At 43.9% G+C, this 20,462-nt stretch overlaps 1 protein-coding gene across 1 annotated transcript in view; it reads left to right on the forward strand.

Moving 5' to 3' along the window:
* The window catches only part of PTPRT (protein tyrosine phosphatase receptor type T), a 697,808-nt gene that overhangs the window by 522,004 nt on the left and 155,342 nt on the right, over positions 1 to 20,462 (forward strand). Inside the window, exons 10-11 of the mRNA XM_026656812.2 lie at positions 1,585 to 1,786; positions 5,551 to 5,653. Of these exons, the coding sequence (XP_026512597.1) occupies positions 1,585 to 1,786; positions 5,551 to 5,653 (305 nt within the window). The remainder of the gene's footprint in view (positions 1 to 1,584; positions 1,787 to 5,550; positions 5,654 to 20,462) is intronic.

Here is a 20,462-nt window from a genome sequence, read left to right on the forward strand (position 1 = left end):
ATTGTTCCCTCTTCGCTGCCCCCGAAGGTGAATAAAGTATTCTGCTTCCAGTGTTTGTGGTTTTTTTAATGACCTTTGTCCTGAGATCTGACTCTGTATAGCCAGCTGCTGGTAAGTAGCAACAAAATAAATTGCAATGTATAGTTCCTTGGGAAAATAGTGAGTTTAAATTGAAAATACTGACAAGCTGATTTAATAGAGCTGCTTTTGAGGGTGCCACTCTCCTCAGTTCTTGCTGCTCTATATCATTATGGATCCTGGTGGAATTCACTCTTCTTCCCTGTAATCCAACCTATTCTCTGTGTATCAGCTTTCTCTTTTGTGATCTGCCTCTGTCTAAATAACAGTGTTATTTGCTGCTCCTGCATGGTGCCAGTAAGAACTGGCCTCTGTCTGTTTTCAAACCTGTTATAAGATACTCCTTTTTTAACATTATATATTTGTTTTTTCTTCAAAATGCAACATTTTCTTCCTGTCATAATACAAGGGACTTAGAATTTTCAAAGCCTTTTTCTGGCAAATCCAGGAATTAGATTCTCGTGAAGACCTTCATAAAAAATTGAAGACTTGCTATATTAAAATACATTGATTTATTCATAGTGTTTCATTACAAATAAGCAAGGATCCTGTAATATCAGGAAAGGTTAGGGGAGCAGTAGAGTACAGTATATTATATTGACAGTTCAGTTGAAACTGAGGCACCATTGGATTGAATTTGAAACATAGGGAAGGAATCAGCTGGTAAATAAGTCATGAGTTTTACCTCCAATGTCTGTATATCCACAGACTTGCCACTGGTAGGCATAATGGAACTCACACAGAATTTCAAAGGTGTGCTTTGGGCTTGTATTTCTCTAAAGGTGTGTTATCACTAGCAATATATGTACTCATGAATATCTGTCTGGATCCATACCTTTCTGCCAACACTCTGAGGTGGAAATCAGGGACAGCACTCATACACAAACCCTCAAAACCAAGGACAAAGCCAGAACAAAAATCAATCTGAAACAGTCTCAAAAACACAGGCAAAGAGAGGGGGGAATTTGTGTAATGCCTTCACGGTATTTATTTCATGTTCTTAAAAGAATATTCTCTCTGGGTCAAAAATTCTTTCTGTTTTAGAACCTGATCCAAAGTCAATTGAAGTCAATAGAAGGACTCCCATTAACTTCAATTGGCTTTCGATCAGGCCACTAGCTGGCAGGAAAAATACCTGATGGGAAATTTTCCCACGAGTCTTTTCACATCACAGGGAGAAGGGTGAGGGGAAGGAATTACACCAGAAATATTCATGAAAATCCTGCTGTCAACTTTAATTTGGCTGAAGAAATTAAGAGATTTCTTTAAAAAAAATTGTTCATCCACTTCTTAAATCAGTTTATGCTGCAGTCTGAGCCTGTTGGTAATGGAAGTGAAAAATCAGACCCTCTATTAAGTGAAACTTTGGAGGAAAGATCATGCTTGGATCTCCAACGTCCAAGTAAAAACCCATTCATGGAAGATAATGAAATCGGATCTGTTTTTTTGCCTGACAATCCTGATGTCAGCACAACCACCCTGACTCTGTCTGTTCTTTATTTGCAGATTACATACAAAGCTGTTGGGTCCTTGGATCCCAGTGCTGACTTGTCCAGCCAGAGGGGAAAGATCTTCAAACTAAGGAATGAAACTCACCACCTCTTTGTAGGGTTATATCCAGGGACTACCTATTCGTTCACCATCAAAGCCAGCACAGTGAAGGGCTTCGGGCCTCCCATCACAACACGGATCGCAACTAAAATTTCAGGTATGGCACTGGGGGAGAAGGGAAGAGGCCTGGCCTTCGTTTGTCCTTTCTAGATCCAAAGTAAACTAATAAAGCAAGAACAAATGACTTGGCATAGTATCTCTGTCTGTAGGATAAGATAGCTCCATAAAGGGTTGTTAGCTTGGCTGAAGAATATATATGATCTGCAGTCTGTGTAAATACAGGATGGAAATCTTTGAAGAAAAGCCGCAATGATCAAAGAAGGTTCTAACGAGTTTCAGCAAAGAAAGGAATTCAAGAAGCAGTGACTATTGTCACACAGGTTCTGATAGATAAATTATAAAAGGGTGGACTCTTAAAGGGTTCATTGCTAGTTACTTGTCTATCCAGCTGGACCCAGGAAACATGGTTTTGGGCATCCCAGGTCTAGTCCTGTTGTAAGTGCCTGATCAATGCCTATAACTGCATATTACTGTGTGGGCGTGTTGAGTGCTTAGGCATTTTAAAGTAAGTTTGGAGCATTACACATTTAATGTGTAAATACCATTTGTCTTTTGGATTTAATAAGGGAATTTATGATTGTATCCCATATTAAGTATGATGATGATAATTTCAACACCATACAAACTCTGTGGAACAAATTTTAAAAGTGGGCTCCCCCCAACATCCATATTTGATGGAGTGTGTGAAAATAGTACCTAATAATAAATAGCTGATTTGTAGATGCAGACAATGTGTTAGATGACATCATTTGTTTCCCCCGCAACTGACTGAGTGTACATTTACACCGAGTGCCTAGTTTTAGAGAATCCTTTGAAAATGTTTGTCTTATATCTTCAAAACGCTCCACAGGGAGTGATAATGGAGCTAGTTAAATAATATCAGAAGGATAGAGCAATGGAGAGGTATGAACAAGGAGAATGGTAATTTTTTTTCCAAATGGGACTGGAGAAAAGATGGAGAGTCCAAGGCACGTATGCCTAGGAAGGCTGTTAAAGACCGCAGGAGCTGCAGAGAAGAAGGCTCTTGCACCTGCAGAGAAAGAGGAGGCTATTGCTAGATGAGTTTCAGAGGAGGGTAGGGGAGAACCAAGTGCTGGATTAGATTTATGGAAAGATTTTACAATTAAAATGACAGCATTGGGATAACGTGTTATTCGCCTGGTTCATTTTTTCACCTCTTTGAGAACAGTGAATAATCGGAATACCTTTGGCTTTGCTTTGTATCTTTACCCAGCAGAGGAAAGCTTAAGGTAAACCTTGAGTGCAGAATTTTAGTGTGCAGATGTGCTCAGACAATTGTGATGCCTCAAATCATAGCCAACTGCCTTATAAAACAGTGCACGGCAATGCACTTTTCTGCTTCGTTTTTATTAACAAATTTTGAAAGAGGACAATGTTATTAATGCACTAGACATAAATGAGAGAATAAACATCAAGAAAGCATCATATAACCATTCCTTCCACTAATCATCAGCAGGGTTTGAACCCTTGACTTTCAGCACAAAAGTGCAGATCTCCATACTTGAGCTAAAGAAGCAACTCCATTAGCTAATATCAGCCACATAGACTGTTAGCCTCCATGTGGACCTACCACTAGAAGGAGACGGCACACACTCTGCACACTTGTAACATAACAAAGATACGATAGCACAATAATGCTAGTACCTTTCCCTCTCTGATTCCATTTGCTTTTATTTTAGCATTCAGTGAATATTCAGAAATCAAGTTAGAGTAACCCCCGCACTTGACTGCACATGAGCAATCAGCTCAGTCTGTCTTCACAGGCTTCTGAAACATCTGGTTCATAGTAGGTAGGCTCAGAGGCTTCACACAGGCAATAGCATAGTCACTAATATTAGATCATCTCATTGCCTGGCCACTCCTGTGTTCATAACTTGAAAGCTCTCATTATGCTTGTCATAAAACCAATGCCCAAGAAGGCAGTGTTCAGGAATAAGGATTTTTGTGTTGGGCTTTTGATTACTAACATGTTTCCACCTATTATGGTGTTTTTATAGGACTTTTTGGTAATTTTCTTTAATGACCAGGTATGCATATTTTGCCGCAATGTGTGTGTATATGTTTATAATCATAATCTCTTGGTAACTATTAAGGGCCCAATTCTGCTCCTGCTGAAGTCAGTGACAAAACTCCTGTTGACTTCAGTGGGCCCTAAAATACTAAACACCATGCAGTTGTATAGTAATTATGTTACTATTCAGTGGTTGCCAAAAAGCCAACATTTGCCGAGCTATCACTTAGCTGTTTCATATTTTAAGTGTAAGGAAAAACTGGTATGTTCCCTGCATGTGCATGGTAACTAATGCAAATACTGATCACTGAATTACACTCCCTGTTATTGTTACCCAGTCCTTCCACAATGTGTGTTTCGTTCACCGATTTTGTCTTGTCTTAAAGTATGATTGTAAACTCTTTGAGGCCAGCACAGTCTTTTACTATGCCTGTAAAGCATCTGGCACAATAGACTGTGCATCGCTAGAAAATATTGAAATACAAATAATACTTCATAGTTAAGGTAATTGTCCTATAACACGCTTTTTATTTAAATACTTCCTTAATATAGAGTTTCTTATATAAAGATTTCAGAGATTCATTTCCCACATAAAATCATCACCATTTTATTGATGGGAGGATGTTAAAGGAATAGGGAAGTTAAGTGACTCGCACAAGGCCTCAAAATAAGTCAGTGGCAGAACTACTAATAGAAACCAGGATCTTGACAATTTTCAGTTTCTGAGACATCATCAACTTGTAAACAGGCTGATTTGACCTGGAGGTCATGGTAGAGAAATATAGGACCTCCAACAATGCAGTTTTACCAAGTCACTTTTCTGAGTTATAGCTCCACTGAGTGGAACTAGGCTATTCAGATAACATATTTTCTGCATTTAATCCCTCCATGTTCTTTTTAGCTAAAGGCACTTGCACGAAACCTGGATCTTTGCGCCTTATGGGATTCATCTGCTGCTGCTGCTGCTTGTTCCCCACCCAAAATCCTAATGCTGTTTGTGGTATCTGCACTTCTTCCACAGCAAAAAATAGTGTTGTCCCAAACAGGAGTCTGATTTCAAGTGGGGAAGCAAGAAGGGGAGATAGGTAGCAGAAAAACTAACTTATAAGAAAGTCAATATCTTGTTTTCGTGAAAATGTCCCCAGTACTAATTAGTGGGTTGACTTAATACCAAAAATACAGACTATGTAGTTCTGTATGTGTGTCTGTGACAGTACTATGGTGCTGAGTGTGAGATAACCTGGCTAATCCCCACACCTCCCTAAGAATCTTTATCTTATAGCTCTCAAAGGTTCAGTTTAGCTCAGGCCTAAACAGTGAAAGTTGCATCTCAGGTGTAGGAAGTGTAATCTAGTGATAAATGCTGGAGAATAAGAGTTGGGACTCCTGGCTTCTATCTCAGCTCTATTGTTGACATACTATGTGACCTTTAGCCAAGATAAGACTTAACCTCTGTGTGGGTCTCCATGTGAAAATGTAGAAAATGATGCCATTTTCACAGGAGTGCTGAGGCTTAACTAATTAGAGAGAGATTTTCAAAGCCATCTAGGAAATTTTGAGTCCAATTCCCATTATATTTTTAAAGGGAAGTGGGTGTCCAAATCTTTTAAACAGCTTTGAAAATTCCACCCTTAATGCTTGTAAAGTATTTCAACATCTCAGTTGAAAAATGCTACCCAGGCTGCAAGAGTGATTCGTGTTATTTTGCCAAAGCTACCGAAAACAAAAACTAGTGGATAATTTACACATTGGTCTCTGTTCTGCCACAGCACCATCTATGCCTGAATACGACATGGACTCCCCCTTGAATGAAACGGACACTACCATCACAGTCATGTTGAAGCCTGCTCAGTCCCGTGGAGCACCTGTCAGGTAAAAGGTTCCCTCTTCTCATTTCTCTCCTGCTTTTTCTTTCCATGCCCCAAGCCACACACACACCTGTCATTCATGTCTGATAATGTGGCTGCTCGGGACGTATGCTCAATAAAAGGCAGTGTGCTATAGATTCTACCTCTCAGAACTCTTTACAAATATCCTCACCTATTTGCATTCTGAAGTTAAACTTAAGAAGAGATTGATGATACAGTGGCACTGGTTATTGACCTTACAGTATCCCCTCCAGATGTATTTGCCGGGTTGGAGCAACCATATGCAGAATCATGTACTGGGAAGCTGGGTCTTTAGCATCGCCTTGCCAAGGTTAGCAGGGCTTCAGGCCTTCCATAACTAGTAAGAGCGTAGTTGTACAAAAGGTCTTTCTGTATATTATGATTTTGTAAATAATGCTAGAAATACCCCAAGGACCCTTAAAACTTGTCTATGCCCTAGTTCAGCATCTGGACCCAACTAGACTCCTCATGCCTTCATGTTATAATCTCAACCGCTGCTCCCAGTCCACCAGCTGAGATAAGCACAGATTCTGACCCCAACAGCTGAGTTAGGTCAGACTGCAATGAGGCTCGGCTTATACTACAGGTCTGCTGTTTTAGGCAAACTGGGATTCTGCTCACAAAGGCAGGGCCGGTGCAACCATTTAGGCAAACTAGGCGGCCGCCTAGGGCGCCTAGTGGTTGGAGGCGCCTAAAGGCCCGCTCAGGCGAGGAGGCATAGGCAGCGAGTTCCATATCTATGTGGTGCTCGGGCACCAGCAATATTCAGAGCCAGGGGCCCAGCTCTAGCAATACTTGGGGCTGTGTGTCCCCCCCGGCCCCACCTGCAGCCCCCCCCACGCCTTCCCCGAGTGTCCCCTGGCCCCGACTTGCTGCCCCTGCCCCCGCCCCCCGCTCGCCTTTCACGGCCCCCGGAGCAGAGGAGCAGAGCGTCTCTGTCTGGGAGCAGAACCTGTCTGTCTTTGTCTCCTCCATGCTGCTTCCCTGCAGCAACTGCTGCCACAGGGTCCTAGTGCCCCCCTTGTCCACTGCCAGGGCAGACTGACTCTGAGTCTGCCCTTCCCCCTCAGAGCCTTTCATTTTCCAATGGGATCCTCCAGCAGCACAGGGGACTCCCCTGCCCGCAGTCACCGCTCCTGCCCCACGCTGGGCCAGGAGGCACCCCCATCCCTCACCCCCAGTGAGGCTACAGTCAGGGGCAACAGCAGGGGAGGAGGCACTCGCAGCGCCCCACCATGGGGGAGGCAAGGGAGATTCCAGGACCTGAGAGGGACCCTAGGAGCACATGCAGTGACAGTGGTGGGGGTGAGTGTGGTGCTGGGGGGGGGGGGCGAGAAAGGGGGGCTCATACCCCAGAGCTTACTGCTGCTGGCAGGGAAAGAGCTGGGGAGAGTCCTCCACTCTGGCCCCTGTCCCAGAGCAGCCTGCCTGTACCCCTAACCCATCCCCAGCTCTGCCCCACCCAGAGCCCACACCCCCAGCCAGAGCTTTCACCCCCCCACTGCACCCTCAACCCTCTGCCCGAGCTCCCCCAGCACCCCAAACACCTTATCCCCAGTCCCAGCCAGAGCCCTCATCACCCCACACCCTGACCCTCTGCCCGAGCCCCTCCAGTACCCCAAACACCTTATCCCCAGTCCCAGACAGAGCCCTCACCCCCCCACTCCTACTCTTGCCCTGAGCCCCTCCCACACCCCAAATCCCCCATTTCCAGCCCCAGATAGAGCCTACACCCCTACTCTCGCCCTGAGCCCCTCCCACACTCCAAACCCCTCATCTGCAGCCACACCCCACAGCCCTCACTCCTGCACCCCATCCCTCTGCACTCCTCCCATCCCAAAACTTCCTCACAGAGCCTGCACCCTGTACCCCAATCCCCTGCCCCAGCCTAGGGCCTGCACCCCAGACCTCCCTCACCCATACTCCCTCCCAGAGTCTTGGGCAGGTGGGGGGCGGAGTTTGGGCGGGGGCGGGTTCTGGGCACCACCAAAATTTCTACAAACCTGCCACCCCTGCGAGGAGGTGGAGTGAAGGTGAGCTGGGGTGGGGGGCCCGGGAGGGCCGCCCGCAGTGACGGGGGGGGACGCACAGGGGAACCGCTCCCCACCGCAGATCACCTCCACTCTGCCTCCTCCGCTGAGCACACAGCCCCCGCTCTAAGGGCTGGTCTACACCCAGCCGCTAGTTCGGCGGCTGGGGATCGAAGTTCTGGGTTCGACTTATCGCGTCTGGTCTGGACGCGATAAGTCGAACCAGGAAGTGCTCGCCGTCGACTGCGGTACTCCAGCTCGGCAAGAGGAGTACCGCGGAGTCAACGGGGAGCCTGCCTGCCGCGTGTGGACCGCGACTGAACTGCGGTAATTTCGAACTAAGGTATGTCGACTTCAGCTACGTTATTCACGTAGCTGAAGTTGCGTACCTTACTTCGACTTGGGGGGTTAGTGTAGACCAGGCCTAAGTCTCCTCCAGTCGGCGCCGCAAGCCTAGGAGCTGAGGAGAATTAGAGCGGCGCCGGCGTGCTCAGCGGAGGAGGCGGAGCCGAGGTGAGCTGGGACGGGCTCCCCAGGCGGGGTTAGCTGCCGCAGAGGGGGAGCTCCCCAGGCGGGAATAGCTGCAGAGGGGGGATAGCTGCTGCGGGGGGCTCCCCAGGTGAGGGGCTGGGCTAGCTGCCGTGGGGGGAGGCCGGGGTTAGCTGGGTGAGGGCGGGGGGCGCAAGGTGGAAATTTCGCCTAGGGCACGAAACTTCCTTGCACCGGCCCTGCACAAAGGTATTTGTGGGCAGGAAACCACACTCATGCCCTTGTTCTGGAACTGTGACATTGCAGACCACGTTTCCAGAAATCCCTGAGAAGGAGAAAACTTGCATTGGTGAGATGGGCAATGTTGGAATTTAGAGTGTGTGTGTGCAGATGGCATATTGCCTTTTAAAAAGTGTGTTCTTTAAGGGAATTTCATGCTGATTAAAGGTGTCAGCACAGAAGACTAAAGTTTTCTATTTAGCCTTTACTGATGGCAGTAGGACAAGCTTCTCTAATTCCCCCACTGCATCATATTCTGGAGAAATCCCATTTAATTCACTCTCCATGTCTACTTAGTCCTTGCCAAGGTTGCCTAAGATGTGAGTTAGTGCTGCTTGTGATGGTGGCTGTTGTGATATTTGCCCAGAAAGAACTGAGCTAAACCCACCAAAACACTTCTCTAAGCCACTCGACCGCCATTAGCTTCCCCTCTCCTCTCATAATTGCCTTTGATCTGGAGCTCTCACATGCCTGTCATTATACTATTGAAAATAGACTCGGGGAGTAAAATTTCAAAAATGCCAGTCTAATTTTCTCAAGTGACTTTAGGCCCATAAGTCCCATTGACAGGCTGTTTTGAAAAGTTGACCCCATATCTGCTCAAACATAGATAAACTGAACCAGTTTGCAAATTCTAGTGTTACTTGGTTTAATTAAATGTGTTATATGAATCGGTGGTCAAGTCTATAATGAGTAGCAATTTACCCTGATAAACTCTTGGATACTCCTAAGTGAAAGAGCCAGTTAGACTTAGGGCAGATCCTTTCTTTATATTTCACTTAGGGTTACCATATGTCCGGATTTTCCCAGACATGTCCGGCTTTTTGGGCCTCAAATCCCCGTCCGGGAGCAAATCCCAAAAAGCCGGACATGTCCAGGAAAATAGGGAGGGAGGGGCCGGCGGTGCGGGGCCAGGGGCCGGCGGTGCAGGGCCGGGGGCTGGGGACCGGGGGCCAGCGGTGCTCGGCTGGGGGCCGGGGGTAGACGCCGGGGCCAGAGCCTCTTGGCCTGGGCTGGCCGGCCGCCGGAGGGAGCCGCTCGGCCGGGGGGGCTGGACTGGGCCGCGCCTCCTCGCGCCCCCCCCCCAGCTTGCCTGCTGCCTGCCTGCTTCAGGCTTCCCGCGAATCAAATGTTAGAGGGAAGCAGGGGAGGGGGAGGGGCAGGGGGGGCAAAGCGTTCAGGGGAGGGGGCGGAGTTGGGGCGGGGAAGGGGTGGGGCTGGGGCGGAGTTGGGGCGGGGCCGGAGCCCCGTGGAGTGTCCTCTTTTTGGACACTTAAAATATGGTAACCCTAATTTCACTTGTTGATCTGGTCTCCACTAACCTTTCCAATTTTCCAGTGGTCCCCATTTTAAAGTTCTAACTCTCATTTCTTGTACTCCCAACATGACTAGAATTAAGATCCCATTATCTGAATCCCTTAGAAAGGTTGCTATGCTGGAGGAGAGCAGTAAATGTTCTCCTCCAGTTTTGGGTTTTTTTATTCAGGGGAACTTTCCTATATTTCGTTTTACCTCCTGCTGCCTGAAGAGTTTTGCTATTTTGTCTTTTTATTGAACAGTCTTGCAATTTTTCTCAAAGCCCAATTCACTCTATTTTTACCACATTCTGTGAATAATGTCTTTTTTCAGAAAAGTCCATTATGAAAATTTTCCAATGGCATTTCTATGAATTTTCAGTCAGTTTTCTATTATATTGTAGTCTCTATTATACATTCATTTGCAATGAGAAAAATATTTACATGCTACAGCTAAGTAATAGGCTTACCTGCTGTAATGACCCTCATTTTCTTGACTTATAGATCAGTTTAAGAAAAGTGGAATTGGGGTTGACTTCCTGGGGAGATTCTAGCTTTGTATTAACTTTTGGAAGCAAGCTGGGGGTGGGTATCTTTCAGTGCTTAGCCATGTGCACCTCTGTGTGTGTGTTTCCTGCTTGAAAGGTATTTTCAGTACAATAAGGAATTGGAACTTAAAGGAGATACGTTGTAAGCAATTTTAGAACAAAGATTGTCTCTTTCTGTGTGTATGTACAGCACCTAGCACAGCAGGGCCCTGATCTCATTTGGGGCCCCTATTGTTTATTTGCCTGCCAATAGTGCCTAATCAAGTGAAATGCTGCTGTTTGATAATTTGGGGTTTGATTGTGCCAGACTTCTGCATTGGGGTATAAGGGTCCTTCCCTTCCTGCACCTGCAGCACAATCACACTCCTGTTGTTTGGAAGGCACAAGGTGCATGCGAGGCTTGTCCAAAGGAGCAAAGTTATGAGCTCATTTCTTCTTCACCACTTGTCAGTGAGGCAGTGCCATGGCTGGCAAGGTGGCTATGCTCGTTGGCTCTCAAGTAGGTATTGTGCCACCTATCCAAGTCACAATGCCTCCTGGAACACCCACTCTCTCCACCCACCCCTGACCCAGAATGGTCCTTAAAAGCATAACTACTTGGGTTAGGAAGAAACTTCCCCTAAGTGGCGGTAACTCATAATGGTGCATAATGGTGTTCAATACACCTTCCTCTGAAGCTTCTGGTACTGACTACTTCCAGGGCACAGGGATAGATGGTTCATTGGTTGATCCAGTATGACAGTTTTTACTGCACCTTTTATATATAGGCCCTTTTCTCCGGGTTTAAAGATTTCTATTACAATATTTTTGTATTGTGGAGGTATAAGTAATAACTATGCAATTATAGTTACAGACATAATCATTCTTATTATCATTGTCTCTTTGGCTTTTGAGAGGAAGCATATGAGTATATAATTAAAACTAATGCATGCATACAATACAGCCACATAAATTACTCTGTGTTTAAGTCTGGTCTGCTGTAGTTTATCTGGGGTATAGACAATACAGTGTAGCCTAAAGAGTCATACTTAGGTTATTGCTGTAGGATATTTCAAACAAGGGTTCATTGTATATCAGTTTCATTTAGAATTAAACTAAACTAAACCCAAGTCACTTTCAATATTAGGACATGACTGATGTCCTGTGTTGCTGTATTTTTCCTCATGGTGAGTAGCTAAAGGGAGGTTGTTTAGCAGGCACAAAAGCTTGAACTTTTCAGTACTCACGATCTGTAGCTAGCAATAACAGAGACAAGGTGTTCTGATACTATGGAGATGAGGACAGTGTAAAAACTTAGATAATATTTTTGAAGAATTTCTCAAAATGGCAGCAATTACGAAGTATCTGTGTTGCCCCAGAAGCCCAAGCCAGCAGCCTTAAAATGTTGGATTAGTTGAGATCCAGGAGAATCCTTTGAAAATGCTGCCTGCAAACATCTCAGTGACACAAAAAGTTTCAGGGGTTCCAGGAGATGGTGCTACACAAGAAGTGCCGGGCTCCATGCAAAGCTTTCGCTGGTTGGAATTTTATTGATGTGATCGGCATTCTATCTGAAAGGCATCAGAGGACAAGCAAGAGACTCCTGGGGAAGGAAATGGGGAACATTAAGTCAGCTGAAACCAAAATTAAAAATTCTTCCTAATCTTTAACTCTTGAGTCCTGATGTCACCCCTCTAGGGACTTAACAAAAAAAAATCTTACAGTAATGAGAGGCAAGGAGAAACCCTCTGGGAGTTGCAGCTCAGGGTTGACAAAGGAACTACTTTTTGTGTTGACGTTTTCCCTAAGTTTAATGTTGAAGAATGAAACTTTGGCCTGAAAAATATTTGAGTTATGACAGAGAGTCCTTCCTGGGCTGGGAAACGGGCCAGCAGCCTACACTACCCCTAGGAGTTTCAGGGTCCTTCCACCTCTATACTTATTTGAACCTCTGCTGAGTAAAGCTGAGTCAATAACTCTTACCGAACAATCTAGCTGACATATTTAGACATTCTATTGGTGAATTTTCCAGGAGCAGCCTATGACTATCTTGATTTCATTCTCTCCTTGAAATTATTCCTAGGAACAATTCTACATCTTTCCATAAGAAGTTTCTTAAGAGAGTTGGATGTTTGAAAGTCAAGCGGGGTTGTTAACTTTTGGCTGGAGGCATAGATCGCTTAGTGGTATTTCTCTTCCGTGACTGGGGAACTTGAAATCCTCTCTCAGGCCGTATTCCTCTCCCCTGGTCCATGCACCTCTGTCTCTTCTTTGATTCTCGGACCATAACTCTTCTATTACTTTCTCCTTCAAACCATCCTTTTCTCTCCTTTTTCTCAGTCCACTCTCTTCTCTCTGTCTCACAGACTCTTGAGAACAGTGGTCTTCAAGTGCCGGTTGGCAAGTGTTGGTGTTATGAGCTTGTTCTGGTAGCTGCTCACTTTCTCTGTTGTTTTTGTCACTGGCGTTCTTTTTCATGTACGTGTGTTTCTAATGCACCGTATATTTCTGTTTTCATGGAACACTGTTTGCAAGCCTGATCAGCTTGATTCTGGCGTGAGGGAAGAATGAAATGAATAAAGAAAGAGGTATAAAGCTAAGAGCTTTACTGGGGTTCTCTTTTTTTGTCCCAGTTGGTGGTTTTGGCGCATACATCATGGCAGCTGCACTGTGCTATTCAGTTCATTGCCTTGAGGCTTCTTAATGGATTTTTACTGACTACATGGGAGCTTGTCTGTCCTTTATGTTGATAATGAATTCATTAATTTCATGCAAAACGTTGCAATTTACTGTTTTTAAAGTGACAGAGCCCTTGCATAGCATAAACACATTCCACCTCTTATAAATGCTTGAAACTAAATAAGAGAATCAAAGATAATTGACACAGCAAAAAGGACCTGATGTTTAAATCATGCTCCTAGTAGTCTTGATGACTCAGTTGTGGTACAGCAATAGGCGCATACATGCCTTGTCTGACAGAGTTCTGGTTGGCTTTTTGTAAGCTAGTATTCAAACGCAGAGTGTATGCATCACATGACTTGGTTGACGGGATGGAGGGGAAACAGACTAGATCTATTAGCTTTATATTATCTAATAATAAATAAACATTATCAATTTTGTCTGTATTAACATCTCCCATAATACACCTTAGGGCATGTATTCTGAACTCACCTGAGCTGGGTTTCTCCTGCATGGTGTTCTGCTTAATTTAGGAAAGAGTTTGAGGATAAACTAACAGGAGGTGTTTTCTGCTAAACACAGGCAAGATTTGTTTGTTTTCTTTTTCTTTAATGTTTTTGTGAATTTGAGTGCTGGTGAAAAGTGTCAGCTGCAGAGACTGATGTCATCTTTGTAACACCAGAAAAGATACAGCACAGGCAGAAGCATTACAAGCTTCCCTGAGCCATCCCATTAATGTGCCTTAACCCTGAGGAGTAGAGCTGCAAGCCTTGGTCATAGGCTTCTATCTCTGCCATTGTCATAATGGGGCTGTTTTTTAAATAATACCGGATGATTTTATCACAAGTAATAAGATATGTAATTATCAGAATAATTAAATGTCATTCTTCAGGGCACACGGGGATCACTATAAGGGTCAGGAAGAACTATTTAATCCTTTGTGTATATATAGGCTTGGCAGAACTTGATTTTTATTTGTTATCAGTTTGATGGATAATATTGATGTTTATTTTTAATCATTTGTTTCATTATTTTTCTATTCAATTTTTCACAGTTGTGCAAAATTATGGATTGTAACCATTTTTTCCAATTTTTCTTGAGTCAAATGTTCGCAATGGTGGGGAATTATGGAGGACAGACAATAATTTATTTAATGACAATAGACATGATTCAAAAAGTTAAGGATATATAATAATCAAAACACATAAAAAAAAAAGCATTTTTCTTAATTTGCTTATCTGTAAATTGTGTTTGTTATCAATAGAAATATTTCTCATTGGCTTGTGTGAGACCGGTGAAATCGACATTTACCAAATAAATCTAATGCTCCCAAGCCTATACCTACAGTATTGCATAATTGAGAAGGTTCATTGTGGGGTTTTTAACTTCCTCGGAAGCATTAGATTTTGGCCACAGAAAGGCTGGATACTAAACTCTGATCTGGTACAGCAAATCAATTTTTTCTTACAGGATTTGCATACTCTTCATCTGAGTACATTGTCTCTTAACAAGGGATATAACTGCCTTAACCTATTTACTAGTTCGCATAAATATAGCTGCTTTGACACTGCATGACCTGCTGTACCATACTATCTCTTCCATAGGGAGCTATGAATGTGGTTAGAAAATCAGAGGGGGAAGTTAGGAATTTTTACACATACAGATATATAGATAGATAGATATTTCAATATTTTAACAATTAAATCAGTGGTTCTTAACCAGTGTACATGTACCCCTGGGGCTATGCAATGGTCTTCCAGGAGGTACATCAACTCATCTAGATATTTGCCTAGTTTTACAACAAGCTACATAAAAACAACAAATGAAGTCAGTATAAATTAAAATTTCATACAGACACTGATGTGTTTATACTGTGGTATATACTATACACTGAAGTGTAAGTACAATATTTATATTCCAAATGATTTATTTTATAATTATATGGCAAAAATGAGAAAGTAAGCAATTTTTCAGTAGTAGTGTGCTGTGACACTTTTGTATTTTGATGTCTGATTTTGTAAGCTAGTAGTTTTTAAGTGAGGTGTAACTTGGGGGTTTGCAAGACAAATCACTCCTGAAAAGGGTACAGTAGTCTGGAAAGGTTGAGAGTCATTGAATTAAATCACACAGAAGTGATCTTATATGTCAAAATCTGTTTTATTAACTGCACATTGAAGCTTTGTTAGCATAGTATTTTGTAGTGGCTTTTAAAAAGGCTGAAGAATGATATAAGGTGTGTTTTTGGCATAAATCTTTCATGTTGCCAGGTGAGCTGTCAGGTTAAATTCCAGCAATCAAAAGGTTAATGAAGTCTGAACTTTAAGATGAGAATCACAGATTGGTGGTCATTTTCTCATGTTCAGGTGTCAATTGGTAAAACAAGGAGAGTATAGGGAAAAGAACTACAACTGCCAATTTGAGAGGCTTCTCTTTAAAAGCAGTGTCTACAGTTGTTTCATGCTTCCTAGCTCAAACAAACTCTGCATTATCCCAAATGAGGCAAATTGTGGGCTGCACAACCTGGGTTAAAATTTCACATTGATGACAAGTGAAATAATTGTGACGCTCTCAAGGCTGGAGGCAAAGCTCATTGCAAACAATGGAAGGATTCCCATCGCCTATTGTGATCCTTTAGCCCTTGGCAGATATTCCCATCTCAGAAATGGTGCATAGGCTTGGTACAACAGGCAGATTCTGCTTTAAATCAAGAGATAGAGCTACAACTAGAGATGGGGTGTGGGCTTTATTCTGAGCTATCTTGAGTTCCTCTGACCCCAGGCAGGTGGGAGTGGACACTGTGATAACAGCAGGTGCCCCCTCGATGTCTGTTAGTAGCACACAAATGCAAATGAAAGGGAAGACGAGTAAGCTCTGCTCTGCTCTGTTGTTGTAGATTTAAAAATGTCAGGACTTAATTATGCCACAGGTCTATAAATTCCGGAAACACGTTAATGCTCCCGTGATTAAAATTATAGAGGACCTAATTGAAAAAGCATAAACACAATTGAAGAATTCCTAATTCTAGTTTGCTTTGAGGTGTTAATTTCCTCCACAATGAATGTGTAATTTTTTGGAACCAGTAAAAGGGGGCTGTTCTACCGGTGCGTGGCTGGAGGTGGAATGAGGGGATTATCATAAACACACCCACACAATACAAAAGGAAGCCTGGGCAGCCATGACACCATTTCAGATGCCTGTCCTCCCTCTGCAGCACATCTTGTGAGCAAAGGGGAGGGTTGCCGGAGAGATGACGAATGAGAAAGGGCTGATTTAATTAAAAGGAGATATGGTACCAGTGAGAAAGGAAGGAGGGGAGAAAATAGGGCAATGTGCAGAAGGTGCAAGCACAAAAGGCAATATCATGAGTGCTGAAGAAAGAGAACAAAAGGCAATGGATGGGTGGGGAGGACCACTGGATCAGCCAGGAATGAAGCTGGGTGTGACTTCCCACAGTGCCAGCCAGCACACATTCCTGAGCAGCTGGAGAAGTTGATATTGGTGCAAGATGCTGTTTCCCTCAAAAGGGTGAATATTATGTCCTGAGTCCTCCCTTGTGCCAAAATATGCTGGACATGGAGGGGCCACGATCAAGCACTGGGAGCCAAGTACGGCTTCCTGATTTTGAAGTTGCCCTAGTCTTGGTGCATGTTAGACCAGACCGTGAATGCCTATATGCCAGTTAAGAATTGGCAGAGTGCAGGCATGGACTGTCCTGCCCCCAGTGCTCCTTCTTTGACCCCTGACACACCCACTCCTGCTGGAGTGGGGGATAGTTGTGTAGGCGCCAGCTACGCCAGCTGAGAGCTCCCATAGTGCAGGGGAATTCATAGCTGGCCAGCTGGAGCGAGACGGCAGGGTAATTTTGCACTGTCTGGACCGTGCAAAGTGGCTCGAACAGGGGTAGGTAATCTACCTTGATGTTCTCAGCACTCCTAGCCCCCGCACATCCTGGGAAAAAGTGACTGGGATCAGTAAGCCTACAGGATATTTTACCATGGCCTGCCAAGGGATTATGCAATTGCAGGGCTTTGACATTATCTGCCTGCTCCTGGTCCAGTTACCAAATGGTGAGAGTCCATATCTCCTTTATATCTTTGCCCTTTTCAGTAACGTGGCTTATGCTGAGTGGTGTCGATAGAGGGGCATAGGATTCAGTGGGCTATGGAGATGGAACTCCTCCTTCCCTCCCCCAGGTGGTCCCAGCCACTCAGTTTTGAAGCATGTTGACGGGAAAATTGTGGGCAGTAGCTTACAATATATCGGGCCATGATGTACCTGTTCTGTGGGTAGAAACCTTCATTGTATTATGTTATCGATCTCATGCTCTTCTCAGGCATTAAATTAACTAAATTCTTGTAAAATAGTAAATGCTTTTTCATGCAGCTTTTTCATCCAACTCTGTACAGTGGAGAGGGGAAGGAGGAGTGGGAGTTCTCAAATACAGACCAGATTCTCTGCTGCTATAAACCTGCATTGCTTAACTGAAGCCAATGGAGCTACTCCAGTTTACGCTGGCTGACGATACGGCTCTATGTATCCGTACCCTTGCCTATCCCACTGCTTTTATGAAGAGGATTGAAGAGCTTAGCTGCAGCAGCCCCAGAATGGTGCCCCCTCTCTCAGAATACAACCAGAGCCCCTTCTTGTCCTTTGCCTTGCCTAAACAACATGGCTCCTGTTGTCCTTGAAGCTTACTTCTTGTCTTGAAAGAAACCACTGAGCATGCCAACAAGACCCCAGTCAGTGACACCTGCCTAATGCTAAGTGACATTAACAGTTTTTCTTTGCTTTTGTTTTTTATTTGTTTTTGCAGATTAAACAGATGGCAGGTGGTTCAGGAGGGAAAACACACCTCTGAAGCCACTAACATTAGCTCCTGTCACAGTGAAAGCCATGTCTGTCTGTAGTCATTATCTTTAATCTGCCAGCATGGAACAACATTGAACTGGAGAAATAGGGGCCAAGCTTTCCACTGGGGAATATCAGCTATTATATCTAATTTGTGTTGCAAGCCAGGTCAGGCTTATGGATATGGCTAAGACAAGGGAGTGTACAGTTTTGAAATGCCCTCTGTTGGTTTTCTTTCCAGGCAGATTAGATACAGACGAGTAAGCAATTTAAATCACAATGCATATATAATCCAAGTAACATAAATATGTTCATAACTTCCCGCTCAGTCTCCCAACCAGGTTCCTGTCTGGAACCAGCTCAGGTTTTCTGGATTTAGATTTCTCTTTACAGTCCACAGACATTACCCTAGTTACAAGGTCTTCCAAACACTATTTGGAAATGTTGCGGTTGTAAAGTTCTGCCTATAACTATCCACCCTGGTGAGAGCTCAATCACCAGCTATTGTAAAAATTAGTGATGAGTAAAACACAAGAGATTTGGAGGATTGGTTTAAGAACCCAATACATGAATGTTTGTTCAGAGTCTGCCAAACGACTCTGGGAATGCCATGAAGAGGGGGATCCTTTCCTTGTGAGGTTTCCCATGCTTCTTGCTTCCATTTGGGATGGGGATGCAGCCTTTCCCATGGTGGGTCACTAGTTCCACTGCCTGTCCTCACTGGAACCAGAGGGTGCCAATTTGTTGTAACTTTCACAAGAGAAAGAAAAAAAGGGAGCATCTGAACTTCCGTAAATCACAAAAAATATTCAGGGTTTGGGTTTTAGCTTTAGCTGTGTGCCTTTTTTTTTTTTTTTAATCCAAACCCATCTCTGGAAACAGTGGAACAATAAAATATCCCATAAAAGCAACAGACCATGTCAAGAAGTGCAGCTCGATCAAATGCGCACACTTCATGGGACAATTTTGATGGTCATTGACCCTGCTGCTCATGATGCACACAAGGCATCTATCTGCTACATTTATGTATGATTACTCACATAATGCAGTTAATGGTGTTTGGAGGAAAATACCAGTCGGCTGTTACTTGTATAGAGAGACAATTTAAGAAAGAGACCGAGCTCTGGCCTGTTTTAACTGTGATATTGGGCAAGTTCTCCCATAAGTAGCTACTGCTGGTTATTTTGCCAGGGTTCTAAGGAGAGTTGCCTTCATAGTGGTGTGGTGGATGAGCAACACATAGGCAGACTGTTCCAGGTGGATTTTGTGAAAGTCAGCGTTGTGCTTTGGAATGTCTCCAGAACGTTGTCTCTCCCTGCCTGTGAAAGACCATGCAGTCATTATTTGCCGTCCCTTCATCTCCCTGTGGAATATACCCTTGGATAATGTCCAGAGGAAGTTGCACAATCCCACTATACCCCAGCATTTACCTGCTGGTTTTATTGTTAGTGAGTATTGCTCGGTGTACTCAGTCTAGAAGACTCCCAGCTTCATTAGAGAGGCAGTGTTCTCTGGTAGTTGGGGCTGGGATATAGGTGCCGAGAATACTGGGTTCCTTTTCAAGTTCCATCAGTGATATACTGTGTGATCTTAGGTAATTCACTCACTGTAACTTCCCTGTGCCTGACTTTACCCATCCATAAAATGGGGATAATACCTACTGTGCGAGGATTAATTAACGTGTGTTCTTTTCTATTCAGGTTCTCATACTGTGCTCGTGACCCTGATATGCGAGCACCTTGAGATCATTGATGAAGGGCAAATTATCACTTTTATTGTAAACAAAGAGCAGCTAGTTTTTGACAGATTTCTGCATTTTAGAGAGACAAGGTGGGTGAGGTAATATGTTTTATTGGAGCAACTTGTGTTGGTTAAGGAGACAAGGTTTCAAGCTTACACAGAGCTCTTCTTCAGGTGTGGGAAAGGTACTCTGAGTGTCACCGCTAAATACAAGGGTGGAACAGATAAGGAGTTAACACAATGATACTCAGACCTCCATGGCTCAGGAGCCAAATTAGTGATCAACTTTGCCCAAAAGAGCCTCAGTCATGTGAATTCATTGTTTCATTTACTCTATCTAATCTAATCTAAATTATTCTTACAGCAGAATGACTGACCAAATATTCTACAATTGGTTAATAACATACTAAAAGCATCCCAATTGGTTAATAACTTAGATTGATTAATAATTAAATCACACAGTGTTTTAATATAAAGAGGTGCAAGAGACACAATGAAGAGCTACTTGGAGCCTCGCTCTGAGTATCACTGAGTTTACATGTTGCAAGAGACCATTCAAGGTGAAGTGGACAGTTAACCCCTCGTTGTAGAAAAAAGGAGGGTCAGTGGTTTACAAATTGTAGTAATGAGCCATAAATCCAGTCTCTTTATTAAGTCTGTGATTTTTGATGTCTAGCAAAGGTATGAATTGAAGTTCCCAAGCTTGTCTTTTTAAGGTGTTGTGGAGGTTCCCACTGAGGATGTGGACTGAAAGGTCAGATAACTCAGTCTTCTGCTTGGGCAAAATGCTTCCTTTTACATCCCCTGGCCCTCCACAGGGCCGGCTTTAAGCCGATTCAGCCGATTCGGCTGAATTGAGCCCCGCGCTGCAGCTCTCCACCCCGCCCTCAGCTCACTTCCCCCTC

The sequence above is a fragment of the Terrapene carolina genome, unplaced genomic scaffold (genome assembly GCF_002925995.2).
Source record: "Terrapene carolina triunguis isolate 2854851 unplaced genomic scaffold, T_m_triunguis-2.0 Scaffold233, whole genome shotgun sequence".
In the NCBI taxonomy this organism is placed as follows: Eukaryota; Metazoa; Chordata; order Testudines; family Emydidae; genus Terrapene; species Terrapene triunguis.